At 42.9% G+C, this 27,807-nt stretch overlaps 1 protein-coding gene across 3 annotated transcripts in view; it reads right to left on the bottom strand.

The window, feature by feature from the left end:
* The window catches only part of CAPN3 (calpain 3), a 41,231-nt gene that overhangs the window by 6,002 nt on the left and 7,422 nt on the right, over nucleotides 1-27,807 (bottom strand). Inside the window, exons 3-24 of one of the 3 annotated variants that reach the window (XM_009473760.2) lie at nucleotides 22,652-22,721; nucleotides 20,685-20,803; nucleotides 19,908-20,041; nucleotides 19,293-19,461; nucleotides 18,493-18,633; nucleotides 15,840-15,923; nucleotides 15,346-15,431; nucleotides 14,523-14,600; nucleotides 13,902-14,062; nucleotides 13,184-13,353; nucleotides 12,530-12,541; nucleotides 10,531-10,739; nucleotides 9,779-9,815; nucleotides 8,778-8,795; nucleotides 7,562-7,663; nucleotides 5,731-5,808; nucleotides 5,007-5,064; nucleotides 4,333-4,397; nucleotides 3,217-3,285; nucleotides 2,565-2,643; nucleotides 862-978; nucleotides 462-520 (exon numbers count right to left, since the gene is read on the bottom strand). In XM_009473760.2, the coding sequence (XP_009472035.1) occupies nucleotides 462-520; nucleotides 862-978; nucleotides 2,565-2,643; nucleotides 3,217-3,285; nucleotides 4,333-4,397; nucleotides 5,007-5,064; nucleotides 5,731-5,808; nucleotides 7,562-7,663; nucleotides 8,778-8,795; nucleotides 9,779-9,815; nucleotides 10,531-10,739; nucleotides 12,530-12,541; nucleotides 13,184-13,353; nucleotides 13,902-14,062; nucleotides 14,523-14,600; nucleotides 15,346-15,431; nucleotides 15,840-15,923; nucleotides 18,493-18,633; nucleotides 19,293-19,461; nucleotides 19,908-20,041; nucleotides 20,685-20,803; nucleotides 22,652-22,721 (2,115 nt within the window). Of the gene's footprint in view, nucleotides 1-461; nucleotides 521-861; nucleotides 979-2,564; nucleotides 2,644-3,216; nucleotides 3,286-4,332; nucleotides 4,398-5,006; nucleotides 5,065-5,730; nucleotides 5,809-7,561; nucleotides 7,664-8,777; nucleotides 8,796-9,778; nucleotides 9,816-10,530; nucleotides 10,740-12,458; nucleotides 12,542-13,183; nucleotides 13,354-13,901; nucleotides 14,063-14,522; nucleotides 14,601-15,345; nucleotides 15,432-15,839; nucleotides 15,924-18,492; nucleotides 18,634-19,292; nucleotides 19,462-19,907; nucleotides 20,042-20,684; nucleotides 20,804-22,651; nucleotides 22,722-27,807 lie in introns of those variants that run through there. The other 2 variants (XM_087746314.1, XM_087746315.1) reach the window with 2 other exon arrangements.

Here is a 27,807-nt window from a genome sequence, read left to right as displayed (position 1 = left end):
ATTATTATTTTATTATCTTCCCTTCCTTCTCTGTCCTATTAAACTGTCTTTATCTCAACCTGTGAATTTTACTTTTTTCTCCCGATTCTCTCCCCCATCCCACTGGGGCAGGGGGGAGCGAGCAAACGGTTGTGTGGTGTTTAGCTGCCTGCTGGGTTAAACCACAACAACCTGAAAGGTTTTTTGAAGCACTTTAAAGATGGTTTGAAGAGTCCGCAGCTGTGCCCTTCAGCACCAACTGGAGTCTTACAGAGCAGCTGGTGCTGGCAGATCACAGATACAAGTGTTTTCTGTGTAAAAGAGGTAGCAAAATTTTTAGGAGGTTTTGTGGACTCTTACCACGTGGATGATAATTTCAGACCAACTCTCATAGGCTACCTTGAGAATGCGTGCAATGAATAATACAAATAAAATTTAGTATTTTGACTTTGTGTTAGAAATATTGGCGTAAACCAGCTTACCTCCAGGACGTTGAGCTTAATGATGCCATCTCCATCTTTATCAAAGGCGTGGAATGCCCCTAAAGCAAGGAAACAAAAGTAGAGTAGATTAAATTACTGTGTGTGTAAAGATGATCCCAGATAGCAACCCAAATTGTGCTCCTGCTGTGTTGTGCAAACTTGTGCAGATATTTACTCACATGGTCAGCAAGTATTTCTGCTATGTTTTTCCTTAGCTAATACAAAGAGAAATGCAATGGCTTATTTTCTTTTGTGTTTGTATGGGGCGGCTGTAATATTTTAGATTCCCTAAGCACATAAATTATTAAAACTATATGGAGGCAGTAGTGCTTTGAGTACAACAGTGTGTTTTGGGGGCCAGGAGGGGAGGAAGCACAGCAAAACTGGGGCAGCCACTCACTGAACATGGCATCCAGGCGCACGAAGCAGCAGATGAAGCTGTCAAAGTCAATGTTCATGTTCTTGTCAGCGTAGCGCATGGTGATGATGTCGTAGAGCTGGTTGTTCAGCCGAAACCCTGCAGAGGACCAGAAACGGGGCACAGCTGTGCCGCGGCTGGGGAGAAGCACTGGTGCTGGCCAGGCCTCCAGGAGAGATTTGGCCATAGGCGCTTCCCCGGCCCAGCCGAGGCTCAGGCTGGAGGGTACTGCTGCAGCCACTGAATAAAATGAAGTAAAGCTATGAGAAGCTTCCCTGTGTCCAGCTGCTTTCTTAAAACAGAAGTAGCACTTTGAAATTACGATTTGGGAGGGCCAATAGCACGCGAGTTACCTCATGCTGTAAATATGAAGAGGAGGGGTCTCCACCAAAGAGTTTGCAGCTTAGCTGAGCCTGGTAAGAGCAAAGCAACAAAAACTGGGCGACAGAAACATAGGAGAAAGTTGCTATGAAAACACAATTACATGATGGTCAAAAAATAGATAAGGAGGTAACTCCTTGGCGTAGCGTTACCAAGCTGTGGCACTGGCTGCTGCAGCGTGCAACCACACTTTGTAAAGGGTCTGTCGTGATTTGGGTACTGCTGGTTGTTGGCTAAGTGCGAGGTCATGCACAGACATGCATGTCTGAGAAAGTCTCAAAACTGAGAAATTTTTATTGCAAAATGTGTTTTTTTTTTTTTAAAGAAGTTTTGAAGTCAGGGTAGGAGGTATTTAAGTAATTTTTTTTACATTGACAACCTTCCTGGTGAGAATGGAAGATAAAAATGACCCGTATTTCTACTGCAGCAGAAGTCCAAATCCAGGTGTAGTTTTGTCCTTAGCAAAGGATCGAATCACTGATGTTTTGTAAAGTACAAGATAGCCATCTGTTTATATTCCTTGATGAACTGGTAACCGATGTGCCAAAATACTACTGAAGATAAAGTGTCACTGAAATCATCACGTTTAGGTTTATAGCGATGCTACCAGTTTTCTGATTAAAGAAGCCATCTTGCTCCCTTGGAGAAACAGCAGCTGGGGGAGGCCTACTGTCCAGGGAAAGCAGCACACCGATGTGCTCGAGACAAGATGCAAGAAAAGTCAAAAGCCTCTCTTTGCAGGATGAATTTAATTAACTACAACTTTTGCAAAATACTTTCTTTTTACTACACAGGTAGAAGAGGAGACTGAGCCCGCAGTGGCTTAGCGCCACTAAGAAACATGAGCAGGACTCAAGAAACATCCATCCAGTTGCCTCTGATGCAAACTTGGACATTGGCCTGCTCTGCCTCAGTTTCAGTGCCTGTACACTTGGGTTGAAGGTTTTCTGCTGTTCTTTGATTGTTACTTACACAAACATAAAGAATCTACAGCTTAAATGAAATCAAGTATCTTCAGGGCTTGCTGGTCCCCCTGAACAGCAGGACCCCAAGCGGGAGATCCTTAAGACAGCAGAGCATCATTCATTGGAAAGTTGAAAGGGCTGAAGAGATCTCTTTGGTTGGCAAGACATACAAGACTTGCCATTTGGATATTTGAGAAGCTCTGTTGGGGAAAAAAGGATTTTTGAATTTCTGTAGGGTCTCTTTTTAAAAGCCTGCACTGTGTTCCTGATTTCACCCTGTGACAGATCAACCATAATAAGGTTTCTTTGGCTGTTGGGCATTGAACACAGGGGAAGTACCTGCATCATTGACTGCATTGCGCATCTCGTAGCTGTTAATCGTTCCTGAATGATCCGTGTCATAACGCTTGAAAATTTTCTGCAAAAAGAACAAAATAAATACACAACAGAAATGAAAAGCTTGTACTTCTGTTGAATGTACCCACTGAGTGGGTATGGGATGTGTGCCACAGGCACTTGGAGGCTTTGCCATTTGCTGCTTCTGGGCAGTCTGGGTTGTCAGCACAGAGCTCCTCTCAGTCACAAGGTAAAATAATTTAGATCCATGCTGTGAGAAGCAAAAAGCTCTCCCCTAGAGACTCTCCTTGTTTGACTTGAGTTTATGCTGTTAATCCTCTCTCTTGATTGCCCTAATTAAGCAATTTGCAAGGCCTGATTCTAGTTCTCATCACCCCTCTCCTCCAATTTGTATGCCTCCGTGCTGTTCTCATGGGGGAAGTTTTTACATGAGTGCTGGAGCTTCAGAGATTCAGGCTATTTGCTTAGGCTGTGAGTAGGACGAGGAGAGACGTTACTTTTATTTTTAGAAGCTAATTTGCAATTTTTTTAGCTTTTCTTTTTGTTGTAGTCTATGTAGAGAGGTCTGGTTTTCCTACACGAGCTTTTGCGCTGCAGAAGGTGTGAAGAACAGTACTGTGGATACCAGCAATACCTGCCAGCTTTTAATCTTGTCCCAGAGATGTCGAAACTCATCAAAGTTTATCTTCCCTGAGCCGTCTGTCTGTGATGCAAGCATTCAGGTAAAAACCCCACATTTTAAAGGGAAAATTAATTAAGTGTGCAGCTACTGGTGAAGTGAATGCGAAACTGAGTTCAGAATCTCCTCAGCACTAAGAGCTGGCTGAACTGCGCAATAAAATATTTGTGAACATTTTGGTTATTGTGCATAGTATTTTGTTTCAGGAGCATGAAGCACTATTTGTACTTTGTGTAAAAGCAAACGTCTGGTACAGGAGAGAGGCTTGCTCCTGGAACTATTATAAAGTACGCGAGCAGGATGTTTTAGAGGGCTCTTTCCAAATACCTCCAAATGTGAAGCTTACCCAATGTTTTTCTGACAACTGAACTTTATCCTAGAGTGAAGCTCTTTCTGCCTTGCTTAAAATGAAGTGAGGACTAAGCAAAACATTGACTAAAGCCATTTACAGAAACGTGTTTAGGCTCCAACCATTATGGCTCTGGGTTGTAGTTACAATTTTGTTCTGGTTATGTTTGAATGTGCTTGTGTTCTCTCAAAATCACGCATTAAGTCAAATAGGAAAACTGAGTGATGTTGTATCAGAGGTAACCCCATATGGCATCTTGTAGTGTGTTTTATTATACTTGATCTGAGACAATTTCTGTATGCGTTGCATGCTAAGCACACAGTGGACTGTATAATACCTTATAAACTTAAAGATAAGAGAGAAATATAGTAAGTTTGTTGGCAAGAGCGGTAGTTATGTTGAGTTGGTTTAAAAAAAATTTTTTTTTAAGTCATGCTTTAGTACACAAGCTGGCCAGTTGCTGATACCTAAGGGAGGGTATCATACTGACTAACTTATTCTGTAGTTTTCTGTTTTGGGATATTTTCATCTGCCAACTACGCTAATGTTGAGATGACTGGAATTAACATGTGCCAAACCAGGAATGCTGTGTTATCTGACTGCAGGCTATAATGTAATGTTCTGCTTCCCTGGCTTACTAAGTTGTGTGTGTAGTGGTGGAAAATACAATCCAAGTGGATGAGTGTGGTATCAAGCACTCCTCTTTCACCAGAAAAGGATACATCCATCAAAGCAATCATGCTGCGGCAGGATTCCAGTTCAAATCCTTCTGTCTTTAGGTCCTTATCTGAAATAAATGATCCAAGGTGAAAACAGATCATGCAAGTCAGCAAGCACTTCTTCCTGTTAGGTGTAACTCTACTCGAGGTAGAAACCAAATTTTCTTCCTTCATCCAATAAGAAATGAGTGGTAGAGAAATCTGAAAAGAGCCTAAGTAATGTTATTGCTTGTGAATTAGAGATTACTTTTCTTGACCTGTTATATACAATAAAAATCTCTGGAAAACTCTAAACTAACTTCCAGGTAACTAAGTAAACCCAGGGTCTGTAGGCTTAAGTTTGCTAAACAGGGAGAAAGGTCTGCCTCTCCATTAGAATTTTTTTTTTTTTCCAAAGGGCATTTGCAGACTGCTAGAAACGCTATATTATCCTGTGTGGTGCTTCCAATGAACATTTGCTCATTTCTGCGTTATCAGTACTTGATCTCTTGTAGAGAGCATCTCTGTGAAAAGTTCAGCTTGCTGAAGTCTCAGATGCAAAGTCCATGGAAGTATAACTAGGAAATTTGTGAATTTGAAACCGTAAATAATTTTTAGAGTGCAACTCAGGGGTGGAGGGTTATGTTATATCACAGATTTCTTTGTCCAGCGTTACTGAAAAACATGCTCAAACTCACGTTTTTTTACGACGTTATTGAGAACATTCCTGAGTTCTTCAGCATTGATCTCCATGTCCTGGTGGAAAATGTGGTGAGAATATCATTAATTACAATGTTCCTTATTAAGCAGATCATTTTATGGATGGATATGCTAAAAGTATGAAATTTTTGGTCACTTTTCAGTATGGCATATACATGTTTCAAACTAGAGAGCATTCTAATTTATATAAATACTAGTCCAAATCTTTCTTGAGGCTGCAGTACAAGGTAGGTCCTAAGTTACCATATAGTGCTTATTAAACTACAACTAGAAGAACAATCAGTAATTTCAAGCCACTGTATAAGCCAAAAATCCCTGTAACCCATTTGCAGCCTCTTGATTTATGCAGTTCTTTGATCTGTTTTTACTTTTAACTTCCCTCATTAAGCATGTACTGGATGGCATTGTATTTTTAACTTGTTTATCCATGCTACGCAAAATAGCATCTTGTAGTAAAGTAAAAGCCTAAATTTAAATAAGGCTCCCTTGTACACAATGGGAATAGCTTATATGTACATATGAGGATAGCTGTATACTTAATTGGATTTTTATTTGATTTTGCTTAGCTTCAGATCTCAAATGAAATTTGGTACAAGGAAGTTCAAAGGAAATTTTAAAATTCAGTGTTTTGAACCTGCGACGCAGGTGCTGTTGTGGCTAGGCTGCTTTGATGGCAGTGACAGGGATCAGTTGCATACTCACATCCCCTGCAATCTGTCGGAAAATATTCCTAAACTGTTCTTCCTCTTCAGTCCTCTCACGAGCTTTTGCTGAAGGACGCTGAAAAGAGACAAGGAAAAAAGAGGTACAACCTTAGCCCAGCAGGGAAGGGAAAGGGCCTGGGGGGCTCACTTGCCCTTGTGTGAAGGAGCCTCTTAGTGAATCTGGAGCTCTTTGGAGGAACGGGTCATCCTCCTGCTCCTTTCCCCTGGTTTTTGGGTTAAATGTGTTCCTTGGCAAAACTGCTAGGTGTTTAACTTCATCCCACTGCTTTCCTTCCTCTTGGAAGGAGCCTAAAGGATTACTTTCACTGACGGATGTTTATCTTCTAATTTTTTGTTTCAAAACATTGCAAAGGAGAAGTTTGGAGCAGAAGAGGCATATCTGCTCCATAGCTGCCTTGTAGGCTATGAGTTGACCAGAGGGACTCGGGCTTGAGAGCTCTTCTAATGTGGGAGCCCCCTTGCTGGAGACAAGTGGCACGTGAGACAGAGGAAAACCATGAAAGTGAAGCTTTCTCAGACATGTGCAAAGAGCAAGCCTGAATTCTGAGGCTGATACTGAAAAAAGGAAACTCTATTTTATTTTTCCCTCCACAATATTAAATTACAGGAATTATGTGTAACAAAGTAAAGTGAATTTTCAGGGTCTAGAGAACAATTCTTACGGGGAGCAGCTGAGGGAAGAGGGGTTGTTTAGTCTGGAGAAGAGGAGGCTGAGGGGAGATCTTATCGCTCTCTACAACTGCCTGAAAGGAGGTTGTAGCGAGGTGGGGGTCAGTCTCTTCTGCCTAGTAACAAGCGATAGGATGAGAGGAAACAGCCTCAAGCTGCGCCAGGGGAGGTTTAGGTTGGATATTAGAAAGAACTTATTCACCGAAAGGGTAGTCAGGCACTGGAACAGGCTGCCCAGGGAAGTGGTGGAGTCTCCATCCCTGGAGGTATTTAAAAGAAGGGTAGACGTGGTGCTCAAGGACATGTTTTAGTGGTGGACTTGGCAGTGATAGGTTAACAGTTGGACTTGATGATCTTAAGGGTCTTTTCCAACCTTAATGATTCTATGAATTTCTTGGCTTAGTTCTTATTTTTGTTTTTGTAAATGCAGAGGAAACTTAAGATCAGTTCCCACTTTGCCACCTGCATGCTCTGGCAGTTGTGCAGCAGAACAGCACGCTCCCTGTAAGCAGACATTCAAGCCGTGCCTCCGGACGCCACCAGCCTGGGTGCAGGATCTGGCTGGTGCATTTCGTGTCCCTCAGCCACCTGCAGGCAGAAACTCTGAATTTGCTACCCTGTTTTCCTCCTCTCCGGTAGTGAGAGAAGAGGACGAGTGCAGGAGCTCCTGAGTTTACTCAGGCATTTTTTCTGTGGCCAATGGGGACTGGTGTAGGGCTGTGTAATTTGTAGTGGGGAGAGGCTGCGATCATTGGCAGGAGCTCCTGAAGCCCCTTGGGTGCGATTTGCCTGTGTGCCCTGTATAAAGTGGGTACCACTTTAGGGGGCTGAGCAAGAGTGGATTGAACCGCGCTGCTCATGGAAAGGATCTCTCACAGCTGGGATCCTTGTGTGAGAGAGCAATCAGATATTTTTCAAGCAACTACATCCTCCAGCACAGGTGTTAAGTAACCGAAGGGATAGTCTCTGTTCGCTCATGCTCACCAGATCCACAAAAACCAGATGCAAGTTATGGTAAGATTTGATGAAAAGCTGTGAAGTATCTAAGGATGTTTCCCCATTCCTGTGCTCTCCCCAGCCACTCTTTCATGCTAGCCAGACCAAACCCTATTTCCCCCCTTGCCACTTGCTGCAGAAACCTTTTTTTCATCTGCGTGGGTTTTTTCACCATCTTTGCCAGCATCTTCATCTGCTGTCAGCTCCTTATTACTGTTCGCTCTGTCGGAAACAAAGATGATAGGCTAGAAGAAGAAGGAAGAGAGCAGAAGAGGAGTGGAAATTACACAAAAAATAGTGGAAGGGAAAGTATTTGGCAACACCCGTTCTGTGGTAAAGCGCATGCAGCAACAGCTCCTGCCCCAAGAGAGTGCCTGGAGAAGCCAGAGCTGGGAATGAAAGAAAACAAAGAAAAGAAAAGGTGGAGGAATTTCTGAAGTTACTGCTCTCCTCATGCTAGAAAAGCTGCAAAAGTCTTTTTGCAAAATAGTGCAGTCTCTGGCTTCTAGCTTTCCTTTTCAGAAAGCCAGAAACCATTTAAATGTAACTTTTTTTTTTTTTTTTTTAAAGCAAAATAAGCCTCCCAGATTCTTGATTCTCAGTTAAACTGATGAACTTGCCCCTGTCTGTGAAGGACAGTAGCACTGAAAGCAAACAGAATCTGAATCCCACACAGAAAGTGAGTATTTGTGTAGGAGCTTGTTAATTATGCAAAGCTTATGTTCCTTCTCTGTATTAATTCTTGAAGCATTCAGCTGTAAGCAGCCACGTGCAATTGTTCTGTTTTAGTGCATTTAAAACAAGGAAAGCTGCTACAAGATGCAAATGTGTTTCCCTAGAGTATTAATTGCAATCAGCCTGTCTTGAGATTAAAATGCCTGGTTACATTTTCAGGGTCCTAAGTGTGTTCTGTAGAATCGAAAGGAGAATCCTGGACTCTAGTGAGCAGAAACGTCAGGAAAGAGGAGTAGCTGGATTAGGCAATGGAAAGCAAATGTGAGGCATGTGTCTGGAGGAGGGGTGACTTCCATTAGAAAGGGGTGTTTGGATGCCTGTGGAGGGGCAGGAAAGAAGGGTAGTTGAGCAACCCAGAGGACCAAGCTTGTAAAGCTGAAAAGTTTCTGTCACCCTTTTTCGTGAGAAGGGTATATGATGCTATAGCTATTTCATTAGATTTTAGTGTAGTAAGACAAAATCTTTGCTGCTTGAAAATGGCCTCTTATCCAGTGCCCTTCATTAATGGGACCCGTTTCCAGATGCAGAGAAATCACTAATGATGCCAGGGAACTGTGCTCCTGCTGCATGCATTGCACATGCTCTTTGTCTTGCTAGCATTCAGCACGTTGCACGAGTACCCACCTTGCCCTTTTTCTTCTTCTGTACAAAAAGAGACAATTTAAAAAAAAAAAAAGTGTTTTTAAACAGATTTGTAGATTTTATGCATATTATGCAGAGCTGATGGTAAAATTTAATTTTTTTCTTTCCCTTTCTCACATTTTTATTTCCTATTCTTATATTCATACACTTTTCAAATCTCAAAAAATAAGGGAAAATGCACCCACCAAGAAATTGCATACTGAAGGACAGAAATTGCAGAAACCATAGCAAAACAGTGTCCCGTCTCATCTGAGGCTTTGTCTGCTTGAATAAAATCTCTCTTGTACCTTTAGCTCTGACTATTCCTTTTCTTTCTCGTAGCCTGTCAGCGCAGTGGAGATTGGACGTCTGTGCCCACAGATCAATGTTATCTGAAGTGGCAATTAAATGCCACCAGATTTGGACAGCTATTTTGTTATCATGACAGCAAACAAAAGGGGAACGCTTCTGAGCAAGGTTTGATGGCGCTCTGTTCTGGGCAGGAGCATTTCCTCTGATCTTTTTTCAAGACTAATTGTATTGTTAGCTCTAGTGTTTTCCCATAGAGATGTGTAAAACCCCAGGCTGAAGAGTTAGAGCTTGTCATGGGTGCTAGTTTGAATCAGAATATCAGTAAGATCCTTTTCCAGAAAGCATGTACTTCAAAATAAGGTACTTTTTTCTTTATTAGATGAGATACCAATTTCACAGACAAATCTCGGCACAGAACTAGGCCTCCCCCAGTAAATGAATATTCTCAATCGATGGAGGCAAAGACAATGCTTAGCATCCAGCTTCTTTATGCCAGGAATAGACTTCAAATCTGGCAAAAGATTTTGGTCTGTCCAAATTAGAAAGTAGTGTATATAAAGCAAGTGTTAATAAAAGTATCTTGCTGAGAAATGTGGCCACAAATGGTTTCCTGCTGTAGGTTTCCCTAGATGCGATGCTCCTCCCCTCCCTACTTCTATTCACATACAAAAGAGGCCCAGGACAGTACTTACTGATGGACGCTCTGCCTCAATCATGTTTTCAACCTCCCTAGAAGAAAGCAGAAAGTAAATAAATCAGGGAAGTGGCTGTTCCCAACGTTGCTTGTTTCTGTAGCTGGTTTATAAGCAGCCACTTGAACTTTCCAAACAGGCAGTGATGTGAGCTGGCTTTCAAGCATTACAGCTGCAGGCTCTAGACGTAGCTTTTCCCAGTTTGAGCTGAGCATCCCAAGTAGCACTTCCAGGAGCACTGCTGCTTGGTTTACTCATCTAAAGAGCCTTGATTACACTGAACTTTGACAGCTGGGAGTAAAACAGAAGCTGTTTGGCCTAAGCAAAGTGACACTGGCTGCAATTTGCTGAGCTCTGGGAAACTAGTTGAAGAGCAGGATGGAAAATAAATAACTACCTCTTTCTGTGTTTCATTCGTGACTGAAATTAGATCTGGTTCAATGTTCTATCTGGCCAAAACTTCAGCCAGTGGCATACAGCAATAAAATCAGACAGGTTCATTTTCATTATTAAAAATGGCTAATGGTGTATTTACAAAGGATATCCTGCAAGTAGTAAGCTTCTCCAAAGACAATTCAAAGTAGACTCTTGCTAGACTATAAGGGAAGCTTGGGGAAATGAGTTTGCAGCTTGGAGTTTGTAATGAAGTTAAGAAAATTAAAAGCAGGGTGTAGCAAACTGGGAACATGACTATAACAGACTAGCAAGCTCACCTCCACCTTTATGGTCAGATAAATGGATCTGCAACTTACTCTGAAAGACTTCTTTTCTCTGAGAAGACCCTCAGGATGAATTCTCCCTCCTGGTGGGGGTCGTATGTCGATGGGATGATGACGTACTCGCTGGGTGGTAGCCGGAAGCGCTCAGAGATTTCTCGCATGTTTATATAGGTCTTACTTCTAGCTTTGGAGGCATTGTAGAGGAAAAAATCCTTTTGCAAGTGGTGCTTAGTACCATGCATCTGCAGAACAAATGAGTCCATTTGTCTTCAAGGAAGTCTTACCCATTCCCCAGGTGGCTTGTCATGCAGGCAGGACGTGGTTGGGACAGAAAACACAAATGAAGCAGCAGCTTAGCAAGCAGGGAGCTGATGAGGGTTGCTAGCTGGGAACAGATATGGAGTCTGTCACCTTTAGGTTGCTAGTGGCTGGGTCTAGTTGGCTTCTGAGGGCTGCTCCAGGGCCCACCTGCAGAGCGCTGGCTGACTTCTACTGTGTAGGCACTTTTAACTGACTGTTTTCATAGAATCATAGAATGCTTTGGGATGGAAGGGACCTTTAAAGGCCATCTAGTCCATCCCCCCTGCAATTGGCAGGGACATCTACCACTAGATCAGGTTGCTCAGAGCCCCATCCAGCCTGGCCTTGAATGTTTCCAAGGATGGGGCATCTACCACCTCTCTGGGCAACTTGTTCCAGTGTTTCACCACGCTCATAGTGAAGAATTTTTTCCTTATATCCAGTCTGAATCTACCCTCTTTTAGTTCAAAACCATTACCCCTTGTCCTATCACTACTGGCCCTGCTAAAAAGTCTGTCCCCATCTTTCTTACAAGCCCCCTTTAAGTACTGAAAGGCTGCAATAAGGTCTCCCCGCAGCCTTCTCTTCTCCAGGCTGAACAACCCCAGCTCTTTCAGCCTTTCCTCATAAGAGAGGTGCTCCATCACTCTCATCATTTATGTGGCCCTTCTCTGGACCCTCTCCAACAGGTCCATGTCCTTCTTGTGCCGAGGGCCCCAGAGCTGGACGCAGTACTCCAGGTTGGGTCTCACCAGAGCAGAGTAGAGGGGCAGAATCACCTCCCTCAACCTGCTGGCCACACTTCTTTTGATGCAGCCCAGGATACGGTTGGCCTTCTGGGCTGCGAGAGCACATTGCTGGCTCATGTCATGTTTTGTTGGATACTAAGTAATGTGTAACCAAAGTTCAGCTACTTTCCTTGGAGGGTGGCATGGCAAGGAATGGTATATGCAAACTCCTACAAGCAGTGTGGTAAGGTGAAGGTGCTTTCAGTGGAAACATGTCCTTGCCTGGACAAAACATGAATCTGCTAAAGAAACATGATACTCAAAGTTGCATTGGTTCAAATATGAAAATTAAGTCAAGAATTGTGGGCTAAAAACTCTTGTAAGCTGTTTGCTGCAGAAATGACCACCTGTAAAATAGTCAGCAAAGACAACATTTAGACTGTTGTCTTCATGTTTTCCAGGTAACGTAGCCTTCAGGTGAGCTTGTTCGCAAAACTTGTGGTGCCAACAATTCAGCTACTGGCAGGCTCAGAAAAACTTAGCCTGTGTACTTTCAATATGTTTTCTTCAATGGCTGAAAATACGTTTTGTTTTCCAAACAAATCCTGAGACTATGGAGAAAATGCTGTGGCTGCAGGATACAGGCCATTGGAATTATTCGCAGGAGGAAATGGAAGTAGTTTAGGGTGCTTCTGCATGGGATGCAATGGCAAAGTGCTCGCTGACCGACCATGCAAGACACGGCCAGGTTGCATATGAATAGAAAAGAAAGACTAAGGAAAAGGTGCAGGTGGAAACAGGGTGTGAGTGAGAAGGAATTAAAAATTACTTGCAAAATGTTACTAATAAACATTCAAAGCAGAAAGGTTAGCAGTTTCGCTTTTGTTACATCCCTGAAAACAAACTTGACTGGACAGTATCCTGCTGACTTACAGACAGGCAAAACAGTAACACTAGCTGTGAGCATACACCAAGATGTCAATCTGCCTCCATTCTGCTCATACCTCTTTGGGCACCTTAGGGAGAAACAAAGAGAAGAAACAGTCAGAGCTGCTAGGTGAGTCCACTTGTTTATAGATCATACAGAAGGGTGTTCACATAGATTTCTGGGGACACAGCCAGTAGATAGAATGCCCCAAGTTATATAATTATTCTAAGCAATTTCTTTCTTCCTTAGATTTCTTGGGATCTGCACGAGATCCAGTAAGATCTGAACTAAATATGTTTGTGCAAGGGACTGAGTAAATTGACTTCTTCATGAAGCTGATAGCAGGGACAGAGGTTAATTGCTACGTATGTGTCTTGGATGTCTGTTTCCAGTTTTACACTATTCTGTTAATGAAATGTTTAGTTTCAGCAAGGATGAAAGGGAGATTGAAGGATATATGAGAAATAATATGTTGAAATCTAGCATTAAGTCACTATAAAAGCCTAAAAAGTGTGTTACTTATAGATGGGGTAAACCCTGATGTTACTACAGGCTGAATGGTTAAAAAGCCTTGAATTTCCTTCCTCTCTTCCAGGTTTCCCCTGAGTTCCTTGCAAAGTAAAAATTGCAATTCCTGTAGTCAGGCTGAATGATTCAGTGTCTCTCTTGGTAAATGCATACTGTCAGGATTTGCGACCACAGTGCTAAGAACAAAGTCTAGAGCTGGTACCTCGTAGATGGCAAAGCCAATGGTGTAGAGGTTGGCTCCCAGCTTGCGTTCTTTCCTCCTATTTTTCTGCATCAGTGCGACGAGGAAGCTGCAGACAACCTCTTCATCCTCAGGATCATCATCTTCCTCCAGGAGCTTCAAGCGATACTGGGGATTGGTCCAAAATGTATCTGTGAAATCCCCCCAACAACCCAAAGCAAACATGTAAAGCTTCAGTTTTCTAATGATACTCATGATCAAAGAGAACTTTTCCCTGCCTGTGGCTCCTGAGGGAAACATTAAAATTGGGATAATACATATATATTTTTTTTATGCGTTATGGGTTTTACATATTTCTAACAAAACTGCACAGCAAAGGAGGATATAAAATGAAGAACTGGCATCTGACAAACTTCCAAAGCACCTAAAGCTATCAGAAAGTGGATTTACCAAGTGAAATCCAACTGTTTAAAATGAAATTGATCTCTCTTATTTTACTTGGGGCACTGTGAAGTATTTGAACAATGATTTATCTTTGCCAGGCCTGCCTTTTGGGCTTACGAGGTGCTGTCACAAACCTAGTGACGGATTTCCAGCTACAAAATCGCATGCCTTGTCCACTGAGGAAGCAAAGCTTTTCCTACAGCCAAGCACTGATCAGACTGTGGTATGACTTAGCCTGTGGGATCTAATACAGTCCCCATCAGAGAGGCCTTATCTCTTTTAAACTATTGCTCACCTGGATAATTGCGGCAACCTCCAGCTGAGCAGCCTCTCACCCAGCGCCCTTCATTGACTGACACAGTCCAGGTCTGGAGTTTATCGGCTTCCAGAGTATCAGGTGTGAGGTTACAGATCTCAAGTTTCGTAAAGTGTCTCATGAAATCTTCAAATGATATCCTGGAGGAATTGAGGGGAAACTGAACCCAAATGGATTTACACAGTGGGTGGTTGTCTGAAAGATCCTGGTGAGGTGGAGGAGGGTGACCCATGTTACTGCCACTATTAGGGCAAGTTTGCAGTGGGAGTGCCATGATTTCCTAATGCATTTGGTCTGCTTGTTGGTCAGTTTACTCAGGTACAGCTCCAAACTGGGGGATGCTGGGCTGAGAGGATGGTACATGGGAAGGGTGATGGAGAGCTTGTGGCAGTGTGGCATAATTAGAAGGACTGTGCTGGTGGCACTTGATAAACCCTGGTGGGAGAATGAGGTGATCACAGAGCAGGGCTTATTGGGAACATGAAGGCAAACAGGGATTACTGCAATGGTTTTAGCAGATTTAAGTAGTTCAGTGTGATTCATTTTTGCTATAGTTGCATATCTCCTAGAGAAACACAGGTTTTTGACTGATATTCTCACCAGAACTCCCCATCCTCTATGATCTTGTGCTGCAAGCGGATTTTCTCTGCTTCATTAATGAAGTTCCACTCCTCTGACCTTCAAAAGTGTACACAAGTTAGATTATGATTCGCAATACAGTTTTCATTAAAATTTCTACTCTTTACTGTAAACCTCGTAGAACGGAAAGTCAAGAGTCATCTTGCTACATCCATATAATTTTTCCTTTGTGAGCTTTGCAACCATTTGTTCTCAATGCTACCTTCCTCTCCACATGCCCAAATAAATAAGCAATTGCCTACTCCTCTCTGCCTTCCCTTCAGCCTGCCTCTTAGCAGCTCTCAAAAATCTGCTGAACTGTGTTCATTTTGTTTAACCTGAAGACAAAAGTGTTTGCAGACTCTCATTGCTGGAGTAGCTATTGAAATTCCTTTTAGTAAAACCTAATGAGAAGTCTTATCCAAACTTGCTCAGGTACTGACATCTTCCTTCATCCAGTTCTTCCGTAACTCAAAAGATTTTTCTACTGTCACATCTTGTTTTGAAAGTGGACATTGCTGAACTTGCTAGACAGTAAGACCAGATTGACTGGGCTCTCTCTTCATTTCCAGTGATTAAAGCCCCTCTTAACATCATTTTAGGTACTCTCTTCTTTTTATAGCTTCAGCTAAGCACTCAATTATGATCAACTTCAAAGTGCACGTGTCAAAATGACAGCAAAGACAATTCAGATGATACCTCATCATTACATGCTAGGGTCATGCACAAACTACATAAGGGCAAATAAGCTGCAGGGTTGGTTTTTTTTTTTTTTTCAAATCACGTGAAGCTCCATTTTACTCACTTGTCACTCCAAGGTCCGTTCCATTCCACCTGCCCCCAGGGGTTTCTCAGCCTTACCAGACGTATTTTTTCCCCTTTAAATGTTGTCTAATTGAAAAAGAATGCAACAAGAATAGACTGAGGGTAGGTTGAAAAGGAAATGTTCTGCCTGTCAAACAGCTGATACCAGCTCCTCCAGTGATGGTGCTTTCTTGGGCCATTGTTCAGTCTGACCTGCTTCAGGTGAGTGCAGGAAGACTGTAAGACTAGGAGGTGGCTGGCTGTGGACACCTTTGCCCAAGCAGACCATGGTGGAATATCCATTTCCCCGGAAAGCCAAAACTTGGACAGGTTTATTTCTCCACAAGGCTTTCATTTATTTAAATATAAATTTTGTTTCCTTAGCTCATAATTTGTTTTGCTTTTTCCCCCCCCTCATGGCTTTGCTGCCGTGCATGGTTCTAGGTCAGTGTAGAACACAGCTCGCCATAGCTGGAGGAAAGGGACTGTACGTACCTCTTCCACGGCCGTGACAGAGTAGGCATGACCTTTGACAAGTCCACAAGACATCCGGGTTTCATACTGCATTGGCACTATGGTCTGTTAGACACAAGATAAGAACTTATAAGAGTCAAGCAAAGCTCAGCCGGCTGCTCTAAGGCAGCTATTGCCAGCCAGGGCTTTTGGAGGGAGGATGACACCGTTCAGGTGACAGGGGTTTTTGTCTTGTTCTCTTCTTTGCATTTGCCAAGTTGGCCAAGCTTAGTGCCCACAGAATTAACATTCTTGATTAGAAAGGAGTGAAGCATGAACTATAAAAGCAAAAAGTTAATAATATAAATTGGAATGGACATTTTGTGATTTACTTTTTCCCTTTGTGTAGGTTACTGCTTTTTGCACTCGGAACATGCTAGTATATAGCACGCTTAATCAAAATAATTAGATTTTCTATTAGTAGAACTATTCAGCCCTTTCTGGGATAGAATGTTCCTGTATGGCTCAGTAAGGTTATTACATATTAACTGGAAACATCAGAGCAGATCAACACCTAGAAGAATACTTTCATCTTCACACATGGCTGCAACCTTATCACAATGACATCAAAACACCCTATTTAATACACTGTTCCTACTAACTTTTACATTATTTTTTAAAAAATTAATTTCCTATGGCGATGTACATTTTATTCCGTAATTGTTAAAATCCTCATGATTGAAATTTTTTCCAGCTGACATTCAGGAGGAGCATAGCTTTCTTCAGCAATGTGTTGCTCAGGTATAAATACATTTGCTGTCTTGGTAATCAACTGTTAGTGTGTCTGATATATCTTTATTTGCAAATCTCAGAATGCTGTTTATCTGGGAGATAAAGAATTGAAAGGAAGATGGCAGGTGCGCACAATCTGCTGTGTTTCTAGGAGAGATCACTGAGACAGTGGGAAGGGAAGGCTCCACTACGCACATGTGGACCATGTGCGAAATTTCCCCGCCTCCGTTATGTCTGTCACTCAGAGATGACTGCAAGGCCCTGCCAGTAACTCTGCCATCCCTTCTTGACATGTTGGAGGGCATGAGAAAGGCAGAGCTGGAAATGGAGAATTAGTAAGGTCACACAAATACATTCGCAGCTTGCACAGGGAGCATCTCATACAAATATTTCCTGGCTGTTGCAATTATTTTCCATTATTTTCCTTCTGCTCCTGTTTGGTTTTTTTTTCCTTTCTCCTGTGTCCATACTTTTTTATGCCTATAACCCATATCTATTTCCTTTCCATTTCTACTCATGTTATCGCCATCATTACTTATCAGAACTCCTTTCTTTTCTGTTTAAGAATATTAACTTCTGCTGGTGCCCTGGGCCACTTCTGTAAAGTGCTTCTGAAGTCTGCACTATCTGCCTCTTTCCATCAGGAGTCATGATTCCCCCCCTCTGGTGATGGCTCAGGGGTGTATAATAGCCACCAGTAAAACAGCTGCCAGGGCAGCAACTATAGAGAGTTTTCCAACCTTTGAGTAGGCAGTCACTGGGGAGGAAGTTCCCCCCAAAACATGGGTGATTTGGGCAGCCATGCTTGCATAACAAGACAGTCATACTGGGCTTTCCTGAAGAATTACACCATTTCAGTATTTTAGGGCGACTAAATATAGTTGTCAAAAGAGGAAAAATGAGCTATTTCTGCTGGAAATGCAGAAGACAGTTTGCACAGCCAAAAGTTTTAGATGATGTAATTGGGGTGGGTGGTTGTTTTTTTTTTGTTTTTTTTTTAATCTCTCTGTAAAGGGAGAGATGTAATTTCATTGTCATGGAAATGCAGCTCCCTAAAGGGCAAGGTATGACAGCTGCCTGACAGAGAGAAGGAGAAAGTAACGTGTTCCTCTACAGATTTGGAAGCTTTTAAGTTTCCCAGTATAGGATTTTCCTTTAACAGTTTTAACACTCCTCTCTCTATTTTGCTAGACACTTAGGTATGCTGGAGTTACTTTGTATTTTATCACACATGTAAAACTTGACACATCTTTCATTTTTCTTGTTATGCATTTTAAATGAGGATCTTAAAGGCAGTAATCTAAAAGGAGCATCCCAAGAGCAGACTCCCCTCCTGTTGGTGGGCAGAGCTCCATAGCACTCTCTTTCTCAAAATAAGCTCACCAAGAGCTTTTGTGCCTGGAGTGAGAGCCATGCAGAGCTTGCTTTTTCTTTCTTTCACCACCACCCCCCGCCCCCCTCCACACTCAGGGATCTTGTTCCATTCTAGTATTTTAATTTTCTGGCTCTCTCCATCCGTTGCAAGCAAGGGACTTTATAAAATCCACTAATCATGTCCAGTTCCCGAATACAATAACCAATGTGCCACTTTGAGATATTTGATGTGATTTTGCTCTCCATTTCTACCATACAGGTAAGCTCTGGAAATTATAAGACTTTGGCACAAGCCAACAGCCCTTTGCCTCAGTATTAGCAAAGCCCTCTAGTATCAGTCACTGTGTTTGAAGGGACTGAAATCCTCTAATACGTATGTCAAATAACGTCCATAAGAACAGATCTTCAGTATTGGGACAACTCAGTGAAGACAAATAAGGATTTAAAAGCATGGATGATATGTTTCTCTAACTGTTCTATCTGTAAATAAAAGCCCTGTGAAGTCAACCGCTTCTGGAAACATACGAACCCAGGCTGGCCTTTCGTCTGTCCCCTGGTAGTCTACAGTGGAGTGAGTCATCTGCGCGTTTTCTAGATTCTTCACCATTCGAGTAATCAGTTTCCCAATGTCACTCCGAGGAGCTGATCCGTAGGAAAAGCCGAGGTTATCCTGGTACAAATAATAGGAGAAAAGTATCATGCAGAAAGATGAGGCAGGGAGAGAGAAGAGAAATGATACAAGAAAGATGAGTGGTAAAAGATAGCCTAGATAAACCTCTCTCTCGTTACGTGCTAGGTGGTCCATACTTAACTACAGTGGTTGATAGCACTGGTTGTTCTTCTGCCTTCACTGCAACTTCGTACTCTATAATGGTTATTGAAGCTAGGTTTTTTTACTTTCACTTTTAAATTAACCACAGTAAATGAAGACAATTTAAGACTATATGTTGGCAACTGAAGGTTTGATTTCCCAAGCATTTGCACACTTAGCATCTTTGACATGAAGATTTGTGTCGTAATAGATTGCGGCAACCCCCTACTAACCTAGTTTTATTGGGCAAGGGCACTGAGGGTGGGTGGTGCTGGTTTTGCTGATCGCACCCCTTCTCCTCACCTCCATGTTCTGCTCCTGTTCATTTCCCTTTTGGCACTTGCTATTTGCTAATGGGTGGTGTCTAGTGGAGACTACTCCATCTCCTAGAAATGGATGTTTGCTATGTGGACTAAATCGAGCAGTTCCAAAAGGTGGCATATATTTGATTATGGATAGAGAGGGCCCTCTCCTCTACCATTTCTTATGGCTCATCTGCAAAGTTCATATGGACTCACATCAATGGAGCTGGCCATGAGGGATCCTCTGTCAATGGCGTGTTTCATGATTTTATAGATATCTTTAGGGGCATCCTTTATCTCGTAGAACTCCGTGACTCCTCCGGTGAAGTCCTCCATGGCTTCAGTGGTGTTGCCTCCTTTCAAAGCTTCATATGACCCATGGAGTCTTGGAAAGAGAAAAGAAAAATAAGATTCTCTTTTACACAGATGAGGATACCTACCTATATTTTTTTTTTATACGTAATATATATTTATCATGTGTGTGTGTATAAATAAAGATATGTAAACACACATACTAAAAAAACCCACAAACCATCTGTTTGGTAACCCTCAAGTTAGAAGTTTTAAAATGTGCCACCTCCACACATTAAAAAAAAAAAAAAAAAGAGATGTTGAGAATCAAATGTAGACATCTGAATGAGTAGCAAAACCCCCTAGAAAATATGTTTTACCCCATCGTCAACTCTGAGGCATGAGAATCTATGGGAAAAGGCACTGGTATTTTCAGAGCCTCTCTATGTGCTCATTGTAGGTTCTGTATGCAGTGGTTTAACCATCTCCCCAGACAAAGACTCGGTGGAGACCCCAGCACGGTCCAGCGGGTTGTTTTACTTTGCATAGGCCTTTTCCAGGAGGGCGCTCCAGAACTCGTTGCGCTGGGAGGACTTGGTAAAGACCAGCTGGTTGTTGTACGTGGGTAAGCAGTCATCAATGACGACGTCCACCCAGTCTCCATAGCGCCAGAACTGGATAAAAGCAAGCAGAAAAAAACCTCAGGGTTGACTTGGTGCAGGGAGGGGGAGGCTGGCTGAAAAGCCAGGCTGAGAGAGGAGAAATGTAGATATTAACTGCTTCATAATGTGCCAAGAAGTGATGGCCGTTGGGAGGTAGGCAGCTGGATTGAATTCCCCCAGGCAACGCGTGCAGGACAGTGAGAAGTCCCTTAGGAGAGTCAAAGGAAATATGGAAAGCAGTCAATCTTTTCTGGATAAGCGGTTCTTCAATAACTTGTTTTTGACAGACCAGCTGCTTGTGGGCCTAAAAATAGATGCTTTTGCCAGTGAACAGCGTGTCTGTGCTGGCTGTAGCGCCGCATCTGAGCAGCAAGGCAGGACTGGGCACCTGTTGCTAACCCTTAAGCGCAGGACACAGCGATCTGCAAATGCTTCCTTGGTGGGTTAATGCTCCCTAATTGCCTGTATGGGCTGGCCCTTCTGTGACTGCCCTGTTGAAAGAGTTTAGGGTGATGAATTCAATCCCTCTTCCTTCCCTGCTGTCAGTCATGCTTCCAAAGGGTGGAGAAGGGAGAGGGAAGAGCACGCCCGAGAGCTGAGCTCTCTCTTGGGTAAATACAGTTATATCTTCTTCCTGCTAGATGAAGGGACTCACCTGGAAGTGAAAGATGCCAGCATAGTTTTGTATAAAGGACTGGTCATGAGGTATGACTCTGCAGAGTAGTTTTTTATTCAGTGTCAGGCAAGCAATGGCAGCCAGGAACCAGCAGTCACCTGTAAACAAGCAGAAGCAGCAGACAAAATGAGGGGACGGAGCAACTAGAACCAAAGGGAAAACGTGAGATACTGCAAAAAGTGACACATTAATTCTCAGTAGAGCATGCCATCGCCTTCTCCATGTGTTCTGCAGTACTTTAGCACTTTATTTATTTGTGCTCTGGAAATGCTCATTGGCATCATTCATGGCTGTTAGATAGATGATGTTCCCTGTAATTTAGAAAAAGCCTAAAATCTGATGAGTACTGTTACCTGTGTTAAGATTTCCCTCTCCCATATGAATGCCTATCTGACTTCCTGTGTTAGTTCTCCTTCCAAGTTTAGGACAGAGACCAGCTGAGAGATAACTCTCTCCAGGTGGAGCTCTGTACAACTGAAGTTCAGTCTCTCATTTTCATTTTCTGCTCTCAAGATAGCCCACTGTCTCAGCCATTGTTCTGTGGGGCCTCTTTCCTGCTTCATTGCTCTGACACGCTTTCCTCTTTTTGAATCTGTGTCTGCACTGTTGTAAATACTGTCCCCTTTAGTGCCTTTCAGGTCTTCCTTCAGACTCTTGCGCAGGTTTGCTGCCTCTGTGGGAGCTCTGGAAAAGTCACTTTCTTCCGTAGTACTTCTGTGTTCAGCAAAGGATGCCTCAACCCTTAATTAAAACCTCCTAGCTGCTCCTGTAAGAGAGGTTATAGGGTAAGCTTGCCTGAGCAGTGTGAATTAGTGGGGTGAGAGAATTATATGAGGCAGTGAAAACTAAACCTAATTGCAGGGAGCTGTAAAAGAAATTTATGAAACTGGTGGAGGGATAAAACATACAGAAATACATATATGTATATATTTTGGAAAGCGAACTCTATACATATAGCAGTACATTCTAAGTTACCTATTTCCCCTTAGGAAGGATGTGGGGTCCACTGTGAACAGGAGTTTTCTAAACTGTCCAATGTTCAGCAGCAGTCAGAAAGGTAAACAATGCTATGTGTAGTTGGGGAAGGAATGGAAGACAAAACAGAGAACGTATTATGCATGTAAATTCATTTGCATCCCCACCTTGGCAACTGTGAAGTTCTGGTCACCTCAAAAAGAAAGGCAGTTTTAAATAAATTTAAAAAAAGAAAAAGTACTGGGAAGGTGATGAGGACAGTCACAAGCACAGAACAACACTTAAATGAAAAGATTAACACGCATTAGGATGTATTAGCTTAGGAAAAAGATCACAGAAGTTATAAAACCATGAAAGACATGGGAAAGCCGAGTGGGGAATGACTTTATAAAGCAGTGCAGGTGAGTGCCACGTGGACGACTGGTGCAGATGCATCACTTGTACCTAAGTAGCAGCTCTATATATCAAAGTATCTTTGAGCATCTGAGCTTAAGGTCTTCAATATAGGGGTTGTCCTTGAGTACAAGGCACACTTAGCTGGAGGCCTTCAGAAGATCCTGTGTAGAAATAACAGGACTAAATACCTGAAAAAATACAACAGTAGCTGATTAAATTTTTCTCTCAGTCAAATAAGTCCTTCTCTTTATCTGTTATTCTTGTCCTAACTAATTTTGTCCCTCCTCAAAGCCTGAAAGAAAGACCAAATGGTGCTTTGTAACACATTTATGATACCAAGTCATGAAAAGCAAAACACCCTGCAAAGCATCTTTCACTTAAAGTTCTTTCCTAGATTGCTACTAGGCAGATATCAACGATTTGCTACAGAGAGAAGGAATCAGTAGATGTGTAGTGATGATGATGATCAGTAGATGTATACTGAGGCAAAGGATTTCAAATATCACCTTGGAATCAAAAGAAAATTAAGTGATGCAGACTTTTAAAAGTGCAGAGTTGAAGTAAGAATTTCATACCTAATTCTCCTTGGCAGATATCTGTTCTGTTGGCTCCACCGATAATAAACCGTGGATTCTCACAGATTTCCTGCAAAATATAAACAGATGGGTGAGCAGGAAAAGCACGTATTATGATGCCTGTTTGCCACAGAAATAAAGGCTGTTTCAGGACAACGTTTTCCTGTAGGATAGTTTGTAGATATCAAAATGTCTTGGAGATTTTTCAGCTGCAGAGTTTCACTATGAAAATGTTTTGGAATCTGCGTGTTCCAGAATTTGGCCAGAGTTTTCTCCGTGTATCTACAGGGTCTAATAGCTAGCCTGGGGGGCTTCCTCTGTACAGGGTTCAAACACGTTAAAATGGGAAGAATAGGGAAAAATATTTTTCTACACAATAATGGAAAAAAAAAAAAACAACAAACAAAAAACACCGGAAGAGACAGGAGAGCAGGTAGGCGGAAAGTGCATCAGGGGACCAGATTAAATTCTTTAAAAATGACTGCAGGTTTAAGGTGTCCAATTTACAGTAACTAATATGCTGGGGCATTAATAAGGTGGAAGAATGCATTTCATCAGGAATGAAGCCCAGTAATACTCCTCCTTAAAATTTGCCCAGGATCAGATGTTTAATTGTCAGGAATAATCAATTGCTGGTTAAGAGATTTTATTCTTTTCCTCATGTTGCAGTATTTAATTGCCAATGCTGCCTTCAGAAATGTATACAGACATCATCTGTCTCTGAGGACAGGAAGCTCTTCTTTTGTCCTGCACTTAGGACAATGTATTGGGTTTCTTAGTATTTATGGGCACAAGATGCTGTACAGGCATAAATAATTAAGGAATTGCTGTAGGGAGGGAAGGACTATGTAGGAACTACCAGCAAATGAGGTGGGACTATTGCAGGGTTACACAGAACCTTTTCTATATGGGACAAAGAACCGCAGGGTATAGGAAAGCCAAGGGAAGAAATAGGTACAACCTGTCCTACAGAGAAAAAAAAGTCCCTGCTTTATCCCACCTCTCATAGTCAAATACTTGGTATGGGGAAGAAAAAGAAGACACTTAACTTTTGGACCCATCTCTTGTGAGGGTAAGGAAAGAAAGATATTGCAACCTGAGGACCACTTCCCTGAGCTGCTGCAAATGGGGAAGAAGACAAAGCATAGTCCAAGAACCCAAGCTGCTGGAATATGGCAGGGCTGGAGTGGGAAGGGGAAAGAAGAAACAACTGACAATTGCTTGTGTGGCAGTACAGACAGCTGATGCTACCTCTGCGGTCTAGAGCTTTTTTCCCATGTCATCAGGGTAGCCCTGGATTTTCCCAGACTCGTGCTTCAGGTCTAGTAGTTTCACTTGGCTTGAGCCCACTTTTTTGCTCCTTTGCAGTAATCAGCAGAGTTGCTTCGATGTAAATATTTGGATTAGTCATATAGCCAGATAGAGAGACCAGCTTCCGGCTCCCCGCAGCAGTCACCTTGTTGTCCTCGAGGGAGGGATTGTCCTGTTATTTTGGGCCTCGGTCAGCTGTCCCAGGGTCCAGTTCTGTCAAGGCAGCTGTTTGAGATGCCTTCATGCTTTTCTCCACCCACCTGCTTTGTTGAAAATATTCTTCCGCATGCTACTGTGGTGCTCTCTTGAAAACTAGCTGTGAGATGCCAGGTTTTTGGATTGCATATTTTCAACCTCTATTACTGCATTTTAGCTTGATCCTGCTCCTGTTGAAGTAACAAGCTCTGAAATCCAGCTTGCTGTGTTTTAGCTGAAGGTAGTTAGATGGTGCCCAAGTGTTTCCAAATATTAAATGTACAGCGATGATTGTTCATCAGTGCAATTTATTGCGTTTTGGGCTCGTTTGCTTTGGAGGATGGTTGGTAAAGGAATGCAAAGAAGGGAATCATACAATTGTCATATGGACTGATTTAGCTATGACAGAAATGCTTTTCTTGCATTTCTTTATGGTGGCCAGGTGTGTTTAGTACAGTGTGGATATGCTTTTAATATTGTATTACTCTAGTTCATCTCCAGTTGTGCTAGTTGTGCTGAGTATAGCCGAAGTCACAAGGAAGGGTTTCAAGGTCTTCCAAGGCTGATGAAAAGTACTCAGTCAGCAGAGCGAGACGACCTGGTGTTCAAGATGCAGGTGGCAGGTCTGTCCTTCCAGTCTTTCTGGCTGAGCGAGGGATTGCTCTTCATCTCTTAGGTCAAGTTATCACTGAGAATCCCAATAGGCTGCACGTCATTGATGCAATGATTCATCTAGAAAGAGTCTCCTCTGATCTGAGTGCCTCAGACTGCCTTGGTACTATCCAAAGGACCTTTGTGTTCACTGGGTTGATTCAGTTCAAACTGTAATTTCATTACAAAGAGTCAAAGTTACAGCAAGGGAGACAGAATCCTAGGAAAAAACCATTAGTAGTGCATGCTGCTTTCTGGGCAGAGGGTAGTTATGAGTCAGTTGGAAGGGAGCACTGGAAAATGCAAAGGCAGCATGCAACTAAAAATGGCATTTGACCTTTGTTGTATTTTCATTAGCTTCTCTTCTCTGTCAGGAAAAATCCTCCAGTCAGCTTATACTGTTGCAGCAAAAGGCATTCATTCCTTTAAAACCTTCTGTTAATAAACTATGGCATTCTAAGTAAATGCCCTAAACTGATCCTATCAAGTAGAGGAAGCATCTTCCTTGGCCTGCCTAAGACAATTTGTAGCCTCCTGCTTCTCCCTTGGCCTGTCATGATCTAGACCATGCTACTAAAGGGCTGTGCTGCAGACTTCAAGGCAGAGCTTGATGCTGTCAGACGCCAAGTTGGTTTTAGAGTTTCAGAGTTGGATTACCCTCATCTGAAAGTCCTGCCTTGGTGGCACTAAACGCTGTCTTTGCTTTGTGGTACTGCCTGCAGAGGCGCACATTTTGTGACTACTAAATTCAAACAGCTTCACACCTGTGCAGCAGATGATCTGACTGATTCATTTTCATTCTGAGCAAAATCCACTAGTCTGCTGACTTCATTTTATTTGTATTCGTTATGAAAAGAAAGCTTCTCCTGCTGATTTTCTTGGCTACGGAGAGGATCACCATAGGGAAGTCACTGAATCCGGCAGTTAATGCTGTGACCTCCTGGCTGTGAGCAAGGAGAATGACAATGGTGCATGTGAAAGCAAAGTGTCACGGCAGAGCCTTCCTATTAGTGTCCTAGTGTCATTAGATCCAAACAGGACTGCAGCAGGACCTCTCGATACTCTGCATTATGTTATAATATAGACTTTTTCTCAACTCTTAAAGATCAGTGACCTCGCCCCTGCTCTCATCCGAGAGAAGCTCCCGCAGGCAGCATAGGTGTGGAAGGCTGAGGCTGTTAAGAAAGCTGAGCACAGCCCATCACTGAGCTGGATGTAACCTGGTGCAGGTGAGAACAGCTCTTTGGGCTTCTCTTACATTCCATGGGTGAAGGAATGATTTAATAGTATGCATTAACTGAGGGGGATTTTATTTCCCCTCTCCGTACCTAAACCGTGCTCATGTATACTCTGAACAGAAACACTGGATGGATCCTGCAGTCTTTACTCAGGGAAACTTTCAGGGCTGTCACTTGGCTTTTGCCCACATACTGAGTATTAAGAGGTCTGCTCTGTGTGTTCATGCCGTAGCATGGCAGTCACTAGATGGGTAGAATTACAGGGGCCTTCTCGCCGCTCCCCATGCCAAGGCTCACAGCTGCCCTGCGTGGCAGCTGTCCTTCTGACGGTAAGGCACAAGACCAGGCCTCATGCTCCCGCTGCCCTCGCAGCAGCAGAGGGCAATAATTTTGGGAAGAGCCGGAGGAGGACTTGACCTCCGGGTAGCACCGACTGCAAAGAGAAGAGCCTGTAGAGCCAGACGCACGAGAGCAAGGGGTAGCTCTGGGGCTGGGATGCTGGACACCTCTCACCACCTCAGTAACGACTTGCAGGAGCCCCGAGGAGAAGGTGGAGTCACAGCACAGCCATGGCCAGGGGAAGCGGAGAGAGCCCAGCTCCTGGCAGCCCACACGCAGGAGGGGGAGTTGCCCATGCTGGGCTCAGCAAGTGCCTCAGCTCAAAGGCTGATTCAATTCAAGTTTGACCTAAATTTGAAAGCCATTAAAAATTACCACTTTATAAGACTATAGTTTATAAGCTAGTTGCTTTCTTTGCCAAAAAAATGCCATCGCAATTTAGTAAGATGTTGTCCATATCTTTACAGACTATTACAAAACATGGCTTGCACAGTCAAATCTTTACATTTGGTGCTTCAATGATTGCTTTAATCTCTTAGCAAAATACTCTTCAGCCCAGTATTACTACTTCATATTCATTTGACTTTATGATGTTCTGTTAACGCGTCTATTGTGGCTATTCACGTATATAATATTATCAGACAAGTCCTCCTACCAGTGCTATATAACATACAGTTTCAAAGTCCAGTGAAGCAAAGTCCTGGGTCAATCTGAGATCAGCACCAATAGATACAGGTTGTTTGCACCAGCACCCAAGAGAAGTCTCACTTTGCAGTTGTGGTATGGATGACAAGGTAGGGGACACATTATGAAAGGAGAAAGTGTTATATGTGAGTCTCTTCTCTTTGGAGACCTACTGGGTACAGCAATGACCTGAATTACAGGGTTTGTTTTAAAACAAACATATTTGCAACAGAAGGCACAGGCACCTCTACAAATCAGGCCTGGTGTGTCCCCAGCAGGACAGCCATCTCTACCCGTGATCCCACAGCACGCCAGTACTCGGCAGGCGCAGACTGCAGCTCTCTGGATCCCCTGCCTCTGCCCTACCTGCAGCTGGCACCACAGATACATCAGGTGCCTGAACACTTGTGTCAAAAGAACACGGATAGCTTTGGTTTTGATGTTTGGGTTGTATTTTGAGTCTTATACAGTCCCCAGCTTGTTGTTTCTACATGAAAGATAAGTATAGAGCTTCCAAACTTATTTGTTAATGAGTGGCTTAAAGAAATATCTTTGGGACAGAGACCCTGAAGTCTGAACCTTCCCAAAAACAAAGGCTTGATCTGTGCATACTCAAGGCAAGTCTGAGGCTACATTGTGGGGGTTTTTATGTTTTGATGCTTTCTTATATGCACACTTGCAGTCTGTCTGCCCCAGGGTGCTGGCACTCACCCACTGTACTGCTGTATCGCTTTCCTC

This window comes from Nipponia nippon, unplaced genomic scaffold (genome assembly GCF_047370975.1).
Source record: "Nipponia nippon isolate SJK-2023a ecotype South Korea unplaced genomic scaffold, ASM4737097v1 scaffold_10, whole genome shotgun sequence".
In the NCBI taxonomy this organism is placed as follows: Eukaryota; Metazoa; Chordata; class Aves; order Pelecaniformes; family Threskiornithidae; genus Nipponia; species Nipponia nippon.
Note: the sequence above shows the minus strand (reverse complement) of the source record. Positions and strands in the feature narration are given on the sequence as shown.